This window comes from Artemia sp. Qi Xiang Cuo, chromosome 8 (assembly GCF_049724085.1).
Source record: "Artemia sp. Qi Xiang Cuo chromosome 8, ASM4972408v1, whole genome shotgun sequence".
Taxonomy (NCBI): domain Eukaryota; kingdom Metazoa; phylum Arthropoda; class Branchiopoda; order Anostraca; family Artemiidae; genus Artemia; species Artemia sp. Qi Xiang Cuo.
The window spans coordinates 59,035,175-59,053,901 of NC_142801.1; the positions used below are offsets into that span (position 1 = coordinate 59,035,175).

The following is an 18,727-nucleotide window of genomic DNA, read 5'->3' on the forward strand; positions in this document are numbered from 1 at the left end:
GGGATCAGGGCAATCATATTCACAGACGGTTATAAAGGAACATTCTTGCAAAATCATAACTCTAGAATAAACCTTAGGAAACAGATTCTCCTACAATAGATGTAGATACAATAAATATGTAGATTTTAATATATAATAAGGATTTAATTATTTATTATGATAGTTTTATTATAGATATGATAAAACGAATTAGCACTGTGCAATTGTACTCCCTCTCCACTTGTGCTATCTCGACCACCAAAGTCAAGATTTACACATTGATCTTTCAACATTTCGTTGGCACAAAATTTTCTCCAATCAAATAGAGGCTTGGTTCAGGTAAGCACACAAATTAAGTATGCAAAGCCAAGTTAAAAAACATTATCGACCACCATCTGCATGTTTACAAAAATACTATTTGGCTCGTAGAATGAAAGTTCCCATTTAACAGCGCTTGAATTTGGAGTTTCCCAGCGTCACAGTAACTCCTTATCCAACGAATCAACTCCTTAGAACGTTATCCACCGTGCTTCAACGTGATGTGACATTTAACAAAAATGTCATAAAACGCCATTGGAATTACCCCAACCCGTTTCGCACACATTACTTTCGAAAGATGCCCTTTCGCACACATTACTTTCTTTCTTATTGTCTCTAAGACTTACTGAGAAGTCCACCTGTTTTTTGTTTAAGATAACCTCCGCATAACTGATGAAACCTGATCACTCTTTACTATACACCAAGAGCTCAGTGTCTAATTTACTTCCTTTTGTTTTCCTTCTTCCAACTCTCTTCTCTTTTGTTGTCTTTCAAAGATTCACAAAAACAACAATCCGGTTTTCTGTAGTTTAAAAATTCTGCAGAACGAAATTTCGTTATTTTAAAATTTTGTTAAAATGTTTTCTTGCTTTTCCAAGTCTGTAATTTTTTTCTCTCGCTTTTTGAAGAATAAGCATGTTAACCTCAACACACTTACCACAATAGGGAAAACGCAGCTTATTAAAAAAAATAATAATTGGAAGGTAGAATGGAAATAAGTATTTTTTGAGGATTGCTAGCTAATAATTCTTGCTAGTTAGTACTTTTGCAGATTTTCAAACAACAAAAACCTTTAACTGGATCCTCACACAAACAACAAACACTGACCCTTTGACAACCACATCCGCACCACCCAACTTTCACCTTCCGTTATCTTGTTTATCCCCACTCTAATGGTACTTCAACTGTCTTCGAATTTCAGGTATTTTAGCAAGGCTAATACAACATTTTCGATCCAAAAATGACCCATATGTGCAGTCCTTAACCAGCAGCCATAACAAAAAAGAAATTTAATGCAACTGATACAGATGCGGTTTTAGGGGGGGAGGGGGACAGGAGACACATGGCAATGGCCGCAGAAATTTGAGAGGCGCAAAATTTCTAATAGATAATCTACCGGTTATAATAATTTAGTAATTTTATTTTTATTAAAATAAGCAGAGGGCACAGTTAGCAGTAGGAATATGCAAATTCAATCCGAAATTTTTGTTTGTCCCAAATTTTCATCACCATTCCTTGAAAATAAAAGTAATGTTTTTTTGTGATAATTTGTATTCAAATTTGTTTAATAACCAAAAATTTCGTTAATTTTTAAATCTTTAAACCGTTAATTTTTAGATTTTGTTAAATCTGGCCTAATTTTTTTTTGAGACAGGGGTGAGAGGAACGCTAATCAAGATGCCCTGGGCGCAAGAAAGGTCATAATCACCACTGAACTGAAAACTAAGAAAAGTGACATTCCTTCTACTACACACAGCTGACCGGACATCAGCTTTCCATTTTTGTACCGTTTGTTAGCGGGGCAACTGGACGTAAGGAATTCTGCTACTTGTCCACGTCGTTTAAGCCCTTCTGATCGTTGACAGTCATAACTGAGTGTGAAATGCCGATGACAAATAACTTGCTTTAGTAGATAAGATTTTCCACGGCGTCCGATTAAATTTAAGCGCATCTTTTCCTTTTAAGCTATAATTTAATTCTGTCAGGCGAGAGGACTTTGCAATTTACCTCGTTGCGGTACAATAAGATGATTTCAGAGCCGTTCGAACAAGTATTGAACGTGTAACGTTCAAACAAGAACAACGATCGTTTTATACCGCTCGCAAAATCACATCCGTATAAAACGTAAGCCGTGTATAATTACTTTGAATCAAACATTTACCCTGAGAGTTCCCGCAGCTACTTTTCTTCCACATACAAAACAAACGAAAAGAAAAGATGAATTTTTCGTATCACGTAAGCCAGCTGTACCCACTAAACACAAACATGGACTGAGCAAAAAAAATTATCCTCTGTGTTATTTCTTTTTTGAAATTTTAACGGATGCCTTTCTCGTTATTTCAATGCTCCTGGCACACTACCTGTCATAGGTCAAAAAAAACAAAAAAAAAAAAAAAAAAAAAAAATTTAAAAAAAAAAAAAACCTTGGAACATACTAGTTGAATCGTGACACGTATTCCAATTGATACAAAAAAGCTTGTTTTTTTTTGTTTTTTTTATAACAAAAAAATAGAAACTTTAATTGTCTGGCCATTTTGTGGAATAAGAAAAACGATTTTAACAAGGAAGACAAAAACACGACGCAGCTAAATCTCTACTAAACTAATGATACAATAAGACGACCAATATTGTTCCAAATAAACTTCAACATTAGATGTTCCAACGAGACATATATATATAAATCTATTCTAGTTGGAATAACGAGGAAGCCAAATTTACCGAAACCCCCAGAAAGATGTTATTGTTATAAATTATTTAAAATCTTGATAGTTTGAGAAAGGAGTACCAGGCCCAGAAGGAAACCCTCTTAATGAGTAGGTCTCTGTCAGCAGGTTAACATAAATAGGTTACATGCATTATTAAACAAATCATGGCTCGGGCCTTTATAGCGAAGCCCAACATTTAGAATCTGAAAAATAATTTAATAGATAAGCTAGGACTTGAACAAAGACAGACTTAAACAATGATGTTCTACAAATGAAAACGTACAATATTACCTTAGTCTTAAAAAAATCTTTATAATTACTTGATAGAGTAAGCTTGCTAAACCAAAATCAGAATTTTTTTTTTATTCATCTAATCTTTTAAAGCTTTTTTTTTTTTTTTTTTACAACAGCAATAATAATAAAAAAAAATATCATTAGATAAAAATAGTGGGCATTCGATATTTTTTTTGGAATTGACTAAAAGAAAGACGTCGTTCCTTCAAGATTCAGATCCCAATACCTGTCCGCCCAAGAGCACCCCCATATGACTTCTACAACCCGACCTCAAAGTTATAGCGCGCAGTTGCTGATACCTGAATAAAAACACACTTTTTTTTTGTATTCAAACAGTCTTTTATGCCTCAAAAAAGGTTCTACCCCCCCCCCCGTATCCATGAAATTTGGGTTGTGTTTATCTATATTTTTTCTACCTTTGAGGCAACTGAGTAAATATCACCGATCACTTATTCATATAGCCTTTGAGGAAAGTACAAGTCAGAAAAACAATCACCAACGACTATTAATACAATTAGCGTCATCTATTCACATATAAACATATAGATGTCAATGTTCTCACAGGTTTTACGACAGTGTCAATTCAATTTGAAACTTATCAGGTTTGTTTCATATACTATGGAATCCTACAATATTATACTATATACTTTAATTCTTTCATAGCCATAGATTTATCTGTATGTATTTATTTCAAATATGTTAGGCGCTAGTGTAGTCTGAGGGAAATTTGTTTGAAACGAGCTGATTCCTGAGATGAGTTAAACTTTATTTTAGTAGCCGAATTTCCCGTCTCCCGGTATTTTTATTATTGCTTTTCTTTATCACTTTTAGTTGTTTATATGTACAGCGCACATTCATATGCATAACGCACTTTTGAAGTTTAAGGGAAAATTATCTCTTTCAAAAAGACTGGTTACAGGCAGGAGCCGCATTTCCCTTAAGCAACCGGATTTCCCATCAGCCCGTAAAACTTCTTATTATCTGGACGAATATTCAAGTCGTTTGTTTCAAACCAGAGCTAAAAAATTCTTTTCTCAGACGGCAAAGTTGACTTAAATTCAATAAAAGCTGCCTGTTCAAAGGATGTAGCATAAAATATACAACACAAATATAATTTGTATTCCTTTATAGCCAGGTTTCCAAAAACCCTTTTTCCTGAATTTTTTTGAGATTTTAGAAAACTTTGCTTTATATCAGACATATCGGCAAGATTCCACAAAGACGTCGTCTGGCCATCAAAACTTAGCCACATATATTTGCATATATTATCAGTGGCACACCGACAGAGTATGACTACGAGGAACAGACACCGATAAGTATGAGCACTTCTTTTCTTATCTATACAGGTATGCAGGGTCGTATCAATGAATTTTGTTCGGGTGGGGAGCAGGGGTTAAAAATCTTCCTGTAGACATGTATTTTTGCTACTTTTGTACGGGCCGAACAAAAACTTTGCAGGGGAGAGGGTGACAGGGGTAACAAGCCTCCCCCACCCTGAATAGGTCAATGCCTTTATGTAATTAAAAGAACATTGCAAAAGTTACGGTAAGTTCGAGTTTCACAAATCAAATAATTCACAGGTTACCGTGCCTTTTCTATATTTAGACTTTTTACAGTGTTAAAAACATTCTAGAAACCTTTTTCGCATTTCCATTACTGCCATAGACCACCCATAAAAGGAAAAATCTGGGTGTGCGCAACTAAAACATGCTAGATGCATTAGGGCTCCTGGACAATTCCTTCAACAAATCATCGTCCCAATAGGAAGAAGGTCTTCCTATTTTCAAGATAGATCTTATATGGTATCACCCCACTCATTTTGAGCCATCGTACACTATCTACAGTTCATAGCCTATATATCATCATGCCCCTTTTCACAATCGATCTTGAAACAAATATAAATTGTTGGTAGCCGCCACTGCTATTATATTCTCGCTAGGGTGCCAAGCAGTATGTAATATCTTCTTATTGTAATCCAAATTGTCGGAGCTGATCTCGTCTTTTCTCCTCTTACCGGTGGTGCATAGCTAAAAAGAAAATAAACTAAATTTGGGATATGGAAACATTGCATAATTCTAATTGGTTCTCTTTTTAAATATGCTTAATGAAAGAAGAGGTTCAAGATCATAATAGCATGAAAAAAAAAACACTCCCAGTTCTATACTCAGCATTAATTTATTTTATAACAGCGTCTCGTACCCCTCCCCCCCCCCCACTCACCCAAAAAATAACTAGTGAGATTTCTACTAAAAGACTGTTGAGGGTACTATTGAACATGCAATATATAAGGTGATTGTACAAAAATCATCTCTAAAAATCCATTAACCAAAATCCTTTCTCATATCCTCAGTAAGTAAGCAAGTTTATTTATAACCCGCAATAATACGAAAAGAATGCAGAGTAAAGAACAAAAAAAAAGAAAAAAAATGTACACGTAAGGAACAAAAAATATTATAAACTGCAAGGATATACAGATAGATTTGGAATTTGTGATGTAGAGGCACATATTTTAATGCGTTTAGAAACAACTGACAATGCAAATAGTAAGCAATCGATTGAAAAATATTTCCATAATTAATGTAGTCCCCAAGCGAAACCACCTTCCCAAAACAAGAAAAGGTAGGATTACTAGGGACAGAAACTACTTCTCAGCACCCTCTGGTGCTGCTGTAAAGAGCGAACAACGGCCCACAGTATCCACAAGTTAAAAAATGCTTTTAGAAAAAACTGCCAAGTGGAAAAAAATATTTAGTAGTCCATAAATATGCCGGACGGTCTTCTAAAATGTTAGATGTAAAGTTAGGTTGTAGGTCTTTGACACGGAATTCCTTTTTTAACCTAGGGATAGATAAATTTACTGTATCGTTCAATATGCATATATACACCGCGATCAATTCGGGATAATAGCCCAAAAATACGTTTTATTTCGCGTTTTAGGCCTTTCCTAAAGAATCTGCTATGAATTTTTGCTCTGCGCATCCATGTTCTACAATAAACATGCTTCCTTGATATAATAATTTTAGAGAGTAACAAAGATGAGCAGAAATAAAGTAAACAATTTTTCAAGCGCAAAACTACCATGAATCACCATCAATAAACAAATGGAACACAAAACGAACCGAAATTACAATAATTACAACGGCCCACAGTATCCAAAAGTTAATAAATGCATTTAGAAAAAACTGCTAAGTGAAAAAAATTGCCATCTGACACTGATTCAGGAATGGTAACCATTATTTCGGTTCGTCTTAAAAGTAAATTAAATAAAAAAAAACAAGTTTTTTAAACTGAAAGTAAGGAGCGACATTAAAACTTAAAACGAACAGAAATTATTCCGTATATGAAAGGGGATGTCCCCTCCTCAACGCCTCGCTCTTTACGCTAAAGTTTGACTTTCTCACAACTTTTTTTTTTTTAAACAATAAAAAAATTTAGCGTAAAGAGCGAGGCGTTGAGGAGGGGACAGCCCCTTTCATATACGGAATAATTTCTATTCGTTTTTAGTTTGAATGTCGCTCCTTACTTTTAGTTTAAAAAATTTGTTTTTTTTTATTTAATTTCTGATCGTTTTTTAGTTAACGCAGCTTTTATTTTGGCTCACAGTCATTGAATGAGTAAAACAAAATTTGCATATTAATTTTACTTTTCTTTTGCTAAATGGCTTTCTCTAAATTTGGTTCTGGCGTAATTTACAAATTAACTTACGTAACAAATTTCTATATTCGTATATTATGGGGTTCGCCCCCTAGTCAATACATCGCTCTTTACGTTAAATTCAAATCATGTTCCAATTCTTTAAGAATGACTCCTTATTCACAAAGGCCGTTAATTATAATAAATATCTCTGATGAAAGTACGAAAAAATTTGTTCCCTTGTGAATCAGACGAAATTGGGAAAAAAGGGGCGTGGGAGGGGGCCAAGTTACCCTCCAGCATTTTTGGTCTCTGAAAAGGGCACTATAACTTTTAATTTCCGTTTGAATGACCTCTCTCTTGATGTTGTAGGACCACGGGGTCGGTACGATTACTCCTTAAAAAATAATAATAATAATAAACACGCATCCCTGATCACTTCTGGCAAAAAATACTAAGTTGCACATTTTTGCAGATATGAGCTTGAAACCAATGTAATAGGGTTTTCTGATACGCTGAATCTGACGGCGTGATTTTCATTGAAATTATTTCACTTGTAGGGGAGCCTTTGATGAGGAATACTAAACTTAGTAAAATTTATATATTTAGAATCAGCAATATAAGCCCATTCTTTTGGTACATTTATTGACATGAAAATTTCGCTTTTTAAAGCTTCGATTACTATTGAGCCGTATCGCTTTTTTTATGTTTTTTTTTTATTACGTATATGTTTTTACGTATATGAGAGGGTTCTCTCCTTAGTCAATGCCACGCTCTTTACGCTAAAGTTAAAATTTTGTTTAAATCACAAACCCCTGCATCACAAAGGCCGTTTAATTAGAATAGATAGCTCTTTTTAAATCACAAAAAAAAAACTGTAGCGTAAAGAGCGAGGTATTGAATTGGGGGCGAAACCCCTCATATACATAATAATTTCTGTTCGTTTTAAGTTCGAATGTTGCTTCTTACTTTCAGTTGAAAAAACTTTTTTTTTTAATTTAATTTCTGATCGTTTTTTAAATAATGCTGGGAAATCCGGTGCCCCCTTCATAGAAATTTCCCTTACCCCAAGGACACATCCTCCACGGAAAGATTCTCCCAAGTAACCCCTTCCTCCAGCCCCCCCCCCACCATAAAAAAAATCCTTACTGAAAATGTCCGTATAGTTCCCAATAACCAATACTATATGTAAACAATGGGCAAAGTTCATAACTTGCAGCCTTTCCCCTGGGAGCTGTGGGGGATTAAGTCATCATAAAAGACATATTTATTAGATTGTCAACTATGCTAAACAAAATGGCTATCTCAAAATTTTGATCAGGTGACTTTGGGAAAAAATGAGTATGGGAGGGGGCCTAGTTGCCCTCCATTTACTTTTGGTCAATTTAAAAGGACAATAGAACTTTTAATTTCCATTCCAATGAGCCCTACTACGATATTCTAGGACCACTGGGTCAATACGATCACCCCTGTAAAAAAAAAAAAAAAACCAAAAACAAATAAAAACGCATCCGTGATCTTTCTTCTGGCAAAAAAGGCAAAATTCCACATTTTGTAGATATGAGCTTGAAACCTCTACAGTAGGGTTCTATGATACGCTGAATATGATGGTGTGATTTTCATTAAGGTTCTATAACGTTTATGGGGTCTTTCCTCCTTTTTTCAAAAATCAGCCAAATTTTCTCAGGCGCGTAACTTTTGATAGGTAAGATTAAACTTGATGAACCTTATATATTTGCAATCAGAATTAAAATCTGATTCTTTTGATGTATCTATTGGTATCAAAATTCCGTTTTTTAGAGTTTCGGTTACCATTGAGCCGGGTCGCTCCTTACTTACAGTTCGTTACCACGAACTGTTTGATATATATAGCCTATATATATATATATTTGGTATAAGGACGTTCCCGAGAAATAACTCAAATAATCAAGAAGTTGTTGTACCCCTGACACAAAAATGTTTAAGAATCGTAAACATTATGCAAGTTCTTCACCTACTACTACTATTACAAAATAGTTCCTAAGTGCTACGCATGCCAAGTACAAAAAACGGAGTCATCCAAAAACAACGCAAGGAATTTCTTTTAAAAAAAGAGTATGACATTTTCAAGCTTATTTTTTCCAAGTTCAAAGTGCACCTCAATATTATATATATATCTGTGAAGGACTAGAATGAAGACTTGTCCTTACAGTTGCCTAGAAGTGGGGAGAGTGGGTATAAAATTTATTGCATTTTCTGGGGAAGGGTGCAGGGTCTTGAGAAACGAAATTTTTGGAGTGGATGAGGGGGATGAGCATTGGGTGGAAAAAGAATCGAAAATGGGTGTTTTATTAGTATTAAGAATCTGGAGCGGTTTATTCGTGCGGGTATATCGTGAAGACGTTATGTGATGACTTTGTTAGTTCGTTTATATTAAGTATTTTTGAATGGTTTTCTGTGCTTTAATCGTTTTGATCAAAAGTTTAAATTAAATCTTCTAATTGTATTTCTATGCTGTTCCCGATTATTTTTTTTGTGGCCCTGGCCCGGCAGTTTTGTTTTGTGTCAAATATACTATACTACTATACTATACTCCCCCTTAGTTACATTTTTGAACATACTAATCTAGTTCTATGAATCTAGTGTTCTATGAAAGATCGAAGGTCGGCAGTATTAAAATCAGACCAAAAACAAGAGTCTCGATCTTGTTTCCAGGTGGCAACCTAGAACAGTGGGGTTCCGATTACTTCCCCCGGTCAACATATCCTTTAAAACAGGCTGCACGATTACTATTAAAATATTATTTTGGGAACGCAATTTATTATCTGACTGTATAATATCCTTTCTAAAATAGTTCTCCAAAAACCCTTTCTTGTAACTCAGGTGGGAAATCACTAACCAGAGTTCCAGCTTGGGGATTTTTTTTTTTAATGTATCTAGAAATGGTTATCAATTGCAAATAATAAGCAATCAAATGAGAAATCTTTCCATAATTTCTGTAGTCCCCAAGCGAAACCACCTTCCCAAGATACGAAAAGGTAGGATTAGTAGGGACAAGAACTAGTAATATAATTTATAATAACAGTTAAGTCAGTAATAACTGTATTAACAGTAAAAAATAACAGAAAGTCAGTTCATAATAACAATTAAGTAAATGTTCCAAAAAACAACATGTGTAACACATACCATGTTTATGAAAAAAAAAAAAAAAAATAATCGAAATAGCAAAAAAACGTATTCTTTATTTACACACAGTTGTCAGACCACATGTTAATGTCTAATAGCTAAGAAATAGCTAAGCTGCGAGGGTTTCAACAAGCATTTGGCATAAGGACGTTTCCCAGGAATTACACAGGTACTCTCGGATAATCAAGACCCTGTCACAAATATGGTAACTAACCATAAACCCTTTGCAAATTCTCCACCTACTACTACTACACAAATAGTTTCTAAGTGTTACTCATACCAACTCATGCCTCACGACATATCTTAAGTCATGCCTCATAAGTGCTTCTCATACCTCATGCCATACTATTTAAGAACCGTCCTAACCGAGTGGTTAGCACACTAAACTTGAAATCCTGTGTCCTTGAGGACAGGTTTTCTAGTCATGGCGTCGCTGGTTATTTGGTTTGGAAAAGGGTTCGGTGGCATGATTCTGCAAGCTCAGCAAGAGTTGACCCAGCTCTAAATGGGTGCCTAGAGGAATCTCGGGAAGCTAAAGAGGAGTGGTGTGCGAAATCACAAGATGGCTAAAAAAATAAAGTCCTCCTAAAGCAATTCAAGGAATTTCTTTTATAAGTGACATTTTCCATTTTTTCTTTTTAAGTTAAAAATGTACTTTAACACTTTCCTAGTCACATTTTCGTACATACTAGTCAATTTTTTTTTATGTTTTATGAAAGATCGAGTGTTCATAATTCCAAAAAAATAAAAAATAAATTCGAGTCTCAATCTAGTTTCCAGGCGGCGATCTAGAACAATCCTGTTCCAAATACTTTTCCAGGTCCGCATTTCTTTTTGAATAGGCTTCAAGATTACTGCTAAAATATAATTTGTAGGAGTGTAACATATTATCTGATTGTATAAAACTTTCCAAAATCACTCTTCGAAAATCCTTTCTTGTACCCCACGACGGGAATAACTGATTTAACACCAGCATTTGTTTTTAATGTATTTAGAAACAATTATTAATTGCGAATCATAAGCAATCAACCAAAAAATATTTCTATAATTAATGTAGTCCCCAAGCGAAGCCACCGTCACAAAATGAGAAAAGGTAGGATTAGTAGGGACAGAAAATAGCAATACAATTTTATAGTTTATGTTAACGATCGTGTAAATAATGCTATATACATAAAAAAAAATAAACCTTCGAATGACGCATTTCATAGGATTAGAACCTGGATTAGAAGGGATTGAGAGTATTAAAATAATTTTATAGACCTACTTCACAATCATTATCCCTAAAACGATTGATACTACCTCCAGTAATCGTTGCGCATGCTCCTGATTCATCACATTTTTAACACTCTTGTCCATCTTCTTTTAGGAAATCATTGAGTGGGGATATAAAAACAGGATTTTCAGCCCTTTTCTAGGTCCTATACTCCCTATAGGATTAAGTTTCTACTTAAACACCGCTTTCAGAAACGTAACATATTAAGTGATAGCGTGAAACCAAATTCTAAAATCACTCCAAGAAAATTTTCTTGCACGCCAGGTCACTGATTTAGAAAGACATTTTGAAAATGTGTTTAGAAACGATTATCAATTGCAAAATGAAACAATCAAATGAAAAATCATTCTATAATTCCTGTAGTCCCCAAGCGAAACCACCTTCACACAATAATAGAAGATGGGATTAGTAGGGACAGAAACTAGTAATATAATTTTAAGGTTTATGTTAACAATTATATAAATGATGCTCAAAAAAACACTCTGAGTAACATATTTCATGCCTCAAACCTCAAAATTTGTAAATAATAATCGAAAACAGTATAAAAAAGTTACCTGTATTAAAAAAATTGTCCACCCTCATATTTATTTCAAATAGCAAATGACTAATCAATCCCCTCTTTGCCAATCCCCTGAGTTGGCAAAGAGAAAGTAAGAAAAATAAAAAGAATTTCATATAGGAATTCTGTCAAATCCAGCCAGGGAAAAAATTTTCCTTGGAAAGTACACCCCGATAACTTCCATCCCCAAGGAAAATCCCCCCAGGAAATACTGTCTCCCCCAGGGCGTCAGCAAGCGTTTGGTATAACCCTTCCCAAAAAAATCCCATAAATGTGTTGTTTTTTTTTTCATGTAAAGCACGGACAACATACAAAAAAGATCGTGGCGCACCCCTGACGCAAGATATCAAATTAACATATATATCTTGCAAATTTTCATCCACCTACTTCCCTATTATGATCAGGGGCGAATCTTCAGCATTTTTATGGGGGGGAGGGGGGGCAAGGGGGGTCCATATCCGGATATTCAAAGGGCATGGAATGTATAATCATTTTTTTCTTCATATTATTGGAGGGGGGGCAACTCCCTCGTGTCACCCCCAAACGACGGCCCTGATTATCATACCTGAATAATCGTCAGTACCTCAAGGAATTGTTAAGCATACTCTTGATTTGTCACATTTATAGTCAGGTCAATCTAGTTTTAAAAAATCTCGAAGTGGAGATGTAAAACGGCATTTTCACCATTTTTCTAGGTTCCACACATATGGAGTTTTATGGGAGGGAAAGAAGGGGCACTTGCCCCGGGCGCGGAAATTTTAGAAGCGCAAAATTTCGAATAAATAATATAACGGTTATAATCGTTTTATAACTTTTGAAATTGCATTTTTATTAAAATAAAGTAGAGACTGTAGATAATTAATGAAATAATTAATAAAGTATTAATTAATTGATAAAATAAAATATCAAAAATTTTTAAACAACTAAACAATAAATTATTAATTAATTAATAAACAGAAAAAGATTTTTTTTTTTGTAAATTAACATTTTGCTAAAATTTGGCTTCAAAATTTTATGGGAGACCGTGGGGGGGGGGGAGAGGGTGTAATCAAGATTTTGTCCCGGGCACAAGAGAGGCCAGAACCGCAACTGGACCCGCACTCCCTTTAGAATTACATTTCTACTTAAACATCACTTTCAGAAACGTGATATATTAGGTGATAAGCGCAAAAACCCGTTCTAAAATGTCTAAAAAAAAAATTGCACCCAATTCACTAATTTAGAAAAGCATCCTTAAAAATATATTTAGAAACAATTATCAACTGCAAATAGTGAGCAATCAACTGAAAAATGTTTCCATAATTTATGTAGTCCCCAAGCGAAAGCACCTTCCCAAATTGAGAAAAGGCAGGATTAGTAGGGACAAACACTAATAAAATAATTTCTCACTTCACATTAAAAATTGTACAAATGACACTGAAAGAAGTGCTTTTAATGACGCGTATAATACCTAGAAATTTGTTGAATGGTCTTAAAAAAAGGGAGAAAATATTAAAGTATTATTAATCTGTAATCTCCAATCAACACAATTAGACAAATAACTCTTATCAGACGTTGGTTAAAATGTTCCTAATGTTAACAACTCTAAAAATGATTATAAAACCTTTTAAGTCCAAACTAATGACATAAAAATTAAAATTTTCTCTGGTTTTAACAAAAACTGCATTCACACCTTCCTAAAACGACATATTATAAACACAAAAAACTCAAACACAAAATATTTTATTGTCAAACGCTGTTCACGGTCATGCCGAAAACATATGTATATGTTGTTCTTAGACAAGGAGCTTCGAAAGTTTTAATAATCATTTTTGTGATACGTTGAATTATTTCTTTTTTAAGTAATGATTGTTGTTTAATAATCACGCGTAGTGATACTTGCAGTAGGATATTAAGAGACAAATAGCGCGTCACTGAAATGCAGCGCAATATATACTAGTAATGCCAATGCAATTTAGCACCTCATACAAGAATAATAAAACAGCTCATACAAGGTAATAGCACCTCAATCTGCAACAAATTTAGCACCTCATACAAGGTAAGAATAAAATGGTATTTGAAATTGATTGTAGTTAAGGTTTATGTTCCCTCTGAAATATGTATTCTTAGGACACTCCTACTAATCTTGAGATAACCAATCACTGATAGGACAAGATGCCTATATCTATGATTCATTAGCTTCAGATACTTAGCACTAATCTGCTAGTTTAAGGGATATGTCTCCCTCTCCAAGTTGCGCAAAATTACTAATCTGCTAGTTTAAGGTTTAAGTCCCCTCAGTAAATTGAGCGAAAATTACTAATGGTTCCATTGTAACTGAGCCCCTGTAACTGAACACCCGTATAACTGAACCCCCGTGCAACTGAACCCCCTTTGACTGAACCCTCGTGCAACTGAACCCCCTTTAACTGAACCCTCGTGCAACTCAACCCCATTTAACTAAACCCCCGTGTAACTGAACCCTCATGTAACTGTGTGTAACCATGTAACTGTGTGTTAACAGAACACAACTGATTAGCGAAAAGTGACGAAAGAGAGGGGTAATACCGAACTCTCAGCTACTATTCTTGGGAGACATCTGACAGTTTATAAGTGATCATGGAATTCCTGTGCTGTTTTAAAGTCACTTTTCTGTGAATAAGCAGCGTGGCGGCAGATTGCACCTGGCGACGATAAATCACATCAGTCCAGTTTTTGTCCGGAAAAAAATACTCAGTTATAATTTATTGCTCCCGCTAGCATTATGCGCTTCTAGGTCCAGGCCTAGGGACCTAGTGGTAAATCCAGGCCTGAGCGTGCACATATTCCTTTTAAGCACTCTCTGAAAGTTCCAACTTAATACACAAATCTCTTTTTGAGAGATGCCATTTTGAAAATATGCATGCGCATAGTGTCTTTTAATTTAGTTCAAGTTCCACCTCAAATACCTCATTCTGTCAAATTTTCAACTTGATATGCGTAGCCTTAATAGCGCTAATTTAATAGTAGCAGAGGTCGTAGTAGGATCAGTAGAAGTAATAATAGTGTTGAATTAGTAGTAGTAGCAGTATTAATAGCAGTAGTAGCAGGTAGATGTCCCAGAAGTTTCATCTTGTTACGCTAAGCTGTTCCAAAAAAAATTGTGTATCAGCAATCTGTATGTTATTGCAAGATACCAATTGTTAAAATTTAAGGTTTTTATAGAAGGGATGATCGTAAGAACTTTGAAGGAGGCTCATTTGATTGGAAATTGAAAGTTCAAGTTCAATTTTGAAGAATCTAAGTTAACCAACGGACAATCAGCCTTTCCCTCTTAACCAACACCCCCCCCCCCAAATAAATCTGATCAAAATAAAAATAAACATTTTGTTCAAAATAGTCTGAAGATCAAATAACCATTCCGTTGGGGTTAACATTCCTACCAGCAGCATCAGGGGCAAGGGCTGTAAGTTAAGCTAGTTGCTCATTGCTAACTCATAAGGTTTTTGTAGAAAAATTTTTGTATGGACTTTGGGGGGAGGGGGTTCATTCGATTGGAAATCAAAATTTCCAGTGCACTTTTTCAGAGTTAATAGTGATCGGAGGGATTCCACCCCACCCTATTTTCCCCCCAAATGCATCTGATCTAAATTTTGGGACGGCCACTTTATTTAAAAAAGTTTAAAGGTTAAATAACTATACCATAGTTAAATAACTATGGTTCATATCCCTATTGTGTTTTATCCAATGTAAGTACAGTGGTTGAGTTGCACGAGGGTTCATTTGCACGGTGGTTCAGTTACACGAGGGTTCAGTTGCACGGTGGTTCAGTTAAATGGGGTTGAGTTGCACGGGGGTTTAGTTACACGAGGGTTCAGTTGCACGGGGGTTCGGTTAAACGGGGATTCAGTTACACGTACACCATTACTAATTTGTCAGTTTAAGGGTTAAGTTGCCAGTTTTAAGGTTATGTTAAGGGTTATTTTATACAATCCTGAAAAAGGCTTATGCCAGCTTTGCCTCTCGCTCAGACTATCTGTCTCGGCTTTATCTCCAATTAGCCATGGCTTGATGACAACTTGATTTTAATTCAAAAATGTCGGTCGGGTGTCAATCCTAAAACAAGGTAGTCCGTCTGAGACTCCATGCGGGTAAGTCTATTAAGCTTAGGTCACTTGTTCACCTGTGAATCCAAGCAAATTCAGTGCCCCGTTTAGCATACAAGTCCAGTTGACATTGTTCGTCATGAGTTAATCCAAAAATCTCAATCATCATTTTTATACAATCCTGAAAAAGGCTTATGCCAGCTTTGCCTCGCTCAGACTATCTGTCTTGGCTTTATTTCCAATTAGACATGGGTTGATGGCAGCTTGATTTTAATTCAAACTTTTTTGATTTTAATTCAATCATTTTTCACTTGTTGGTTCCCTATCCAAGTTGGGCAAAACTTACAAATCTGCTAGTTTTAAGGGTTATGCTCCCTCCGCAAGTTGCACAAAAATTACTAATCTGCTAGTTTACGTATTCACCGAACCAGAATTAAAATGTTGCCACTTATTCACATTAAAAAATAATCTTAACTTGCCCCCCCCCCCCTCCCAAAAAAAGAAAAATACTCTCCTTTTTAAAGATTGTCGACTTGGTCTGTTTTTCAATTAATAAAAAAGAAACGAATTCCAAAAATGAAATTCAGGAGATAGATAAAGCTGGTTCTGAGCTATCACACGATAGCAAAATTGATAACTTACATAGTTCACTTATTTCAATTCGTCTTTCACTACTTTTTATTGCAATTAAAAAACTGAGCTCCTTAATTTACATAATTTACCCGTATTTCTTTTTAGCTAGGGAGAAAAAGAGGGAGAGGAGAAGAAGAAAGAAGGAGAAAAGGAAAGGAGAGAAACTCGGTGAGAAGATGCTTTGTAAATTACCTTTTTAGGTTTGAGGACTGTTCGCGGTCGCGCTATTTCCCTGGTGGCCTCCAGGGTCACATCCTTCGCAGTAGTTCGATCAAACATGCGAAAAAAATTATTGTAGGACCCAGTGAGTACAGCCTGGTCATTATTACCCCAGCAGCATTCAAACTTGTCAAATATACAGTCATTCTCATATAGGGCACACAACTTCGATCGCAGGTACTCGTGAACCTAAAAGTGAAACACTGCTACAAAACTCCCTTACCATGGTACACTAGATAAAAACAATTTTCAAAGAGATCATAACATCAAGTAAGGCCAGACCCAGAAGCATTAATGGCAGTTTCCCTACTCATACCAAATTGAATAAAGTTACATCTTCCCACACATCAGATTAACTTTACGAGTCACAGCACTGCTTTAAAAAATAATTTTAAAACACCTCTTACACATATACAAGACAGCAGATAAATTTTACAAGACAGCAAAAGTAAGGGTTTCATCTTTTAATGGGGAGAATAATCTATTAGATAGTTTTAATTTAGCATAGCAGTATTTAGTATAGTAGATAGATAGCTTAGTTAGGAGAATAATTTTAGTCGCATGAGAAAAACACTATAAAATAGAAAAAAAAGCTGACGGGTGGCGATTTGACTTGGTAAATAGCATATAGGTAAATAGTATATTGGTAAATAGTCTAGAAAAATTGTTGAAAAAAAGGAGTCAACCTCAAACAAATTGCTATACAAATGCTTCTTTTACTACCCGACCCAAAAATATGTGCTGATTCTGAATCCGAAAAACTTACCATTCTAGCTCTTTCCCAAATTGCACCGAAGTTTAATGGCATCTGAAGACTCAAAATATTTTCAGTTTATCTCTAATTGTCAAGATAATCACTATTGTGGTGATATGTATAAGACAAATAAAAGAAAAGAACTTACAAAGTATGTTTCAACAGGCTTTGATTCCATATGCAAGTCCCAAACTTTCACAGAGAGGTAATCTCTTGAGATCATATAACGGCCAGATTTCGAAAATTTTACGTCTGAGATGCTAGAAATGATTTCGGAGAAGAAGCTCCGACTTGTTGGGTCTTCTGGTTCCTCAAATACTATAAAACATTAAACAATTTAAAAGAAAGATTCAGTAAAAATTGTATTTTTACATATTTCTTTTGCCGTTCATAGTTCTAAGATTGTGAAGCTCTTAGCAGTTCTCAGCGAGACAAGCTCTTGATCTGCACAGACTAGTCTGAATCGAGTTACACCTTCACACTGAAGGTGCCTCGCAAATTAAACTAACTTAGCAAGTCACAGTAGACTTTCAAAAGTTGCTGCTGCATTTCCTCCTATAGACTAAGTCCATGATCTTGGGTAAAAGCACCAGCAACTGCGTGACACAACATGCCTTGCTTTGACTCTGCACCTCTTATCCAGGGGTCACCCTGATAGGGCGTTTTAAGACTCTTGACTCAGACCTTCCCGCGGGCGTGAAAGAGTGAAAAACACTCGTGTGTGGCCCGCTCATGCGAGATTGTGCAGATCAAGATTCTGTGTCTATTTTCATCATTGAACCAAACGTCAATTAATTTCAAGAAGTTGTCTTAGGCAGGAGTTAAGAGACACGAGTAATTTGAACGATAAGAATACTAAATTTAAATATTCCCTACAGCTTTTATTGTGTTGACATACATGGTGTTGTGTGTGTATGTATGTGTATGTTGTGTGTGTATGTGTGTGTATGGTGTTGTGTGTCTATGACTTTAAATATAAAAAGTTCATTAAGTTTAATGTTACAGATCAAACGCTAATAGTCTTAGAAAATATTCCCGATTTTCGAAAAATTGGAAAAACACCCCCCCAATAGTCAAGTAATCTTAATGAACATCATATCACTAGGTTTGTATATAAGTCAACCCTACTATGGAGTTTTCAAGCTCCTATCTTCAAAAATGTGGAATTTTACTTTTTTTCGGAAGAAAGATCACAGATGCGAATTTTATTTTCTTAATTGCAAGGGGTAAACTGGTACCACGCCCAACAGTTGTCGACGGGGGCGGCAGGAATAGGGGGAGGAGGGCGCCCCTCCCCCAAGTTTTCAGCCAGTAGGATAAAAAATTTGAGTCGGAAAAACAATGGTGTGAAGCATCACTATTTTACTGGCTAATATATTTATTTTTATTAGAGCAAATGGCTGATAGTAG

At 35.3% G+C, this 18,727-nt stretch overlaps 1 protein-coding gene and 1 non-coding gene across 2 annotated transcripts in view; both read right to left on the reverse strand.

Annotated features, from left to right (window-relative positions):
* Positions 1–2,525: 2,525 nt before the first annotated feature.
* tws (protein phosphatase 2 regulatory subunit tws) overlaps positions 2,526–18,727 on the reverse strand; it is a 65,361-nt gene continuing 49,159 nt past the window's right edge. The window contains exons 7-9 of the mRNA XM_089093635.1: positions 17,466–17,635; positions 16,537–16,752; positions 2,526–5,044 (exon numbers count right to left, since the gene is read on the reverse strand). Coding sequence (XP_088949761.1) covers positions 4,892–5,044; positions 16,537–16,752; positions 17,466–17,635 — 539 coding nt within the window. The 3' untranslated portion in view covers positions 2,526–4,891. The remainder of the gene's footprint in view (positions 5,045–16,536; positions 16,753–17,465; positions 17,636–18,727) is intronic.
* On the reverse strand, positions 17,760–18,067 carry LOC148949621 (Nuclear RNase P). The gene has a single exon (XR_016142162.1).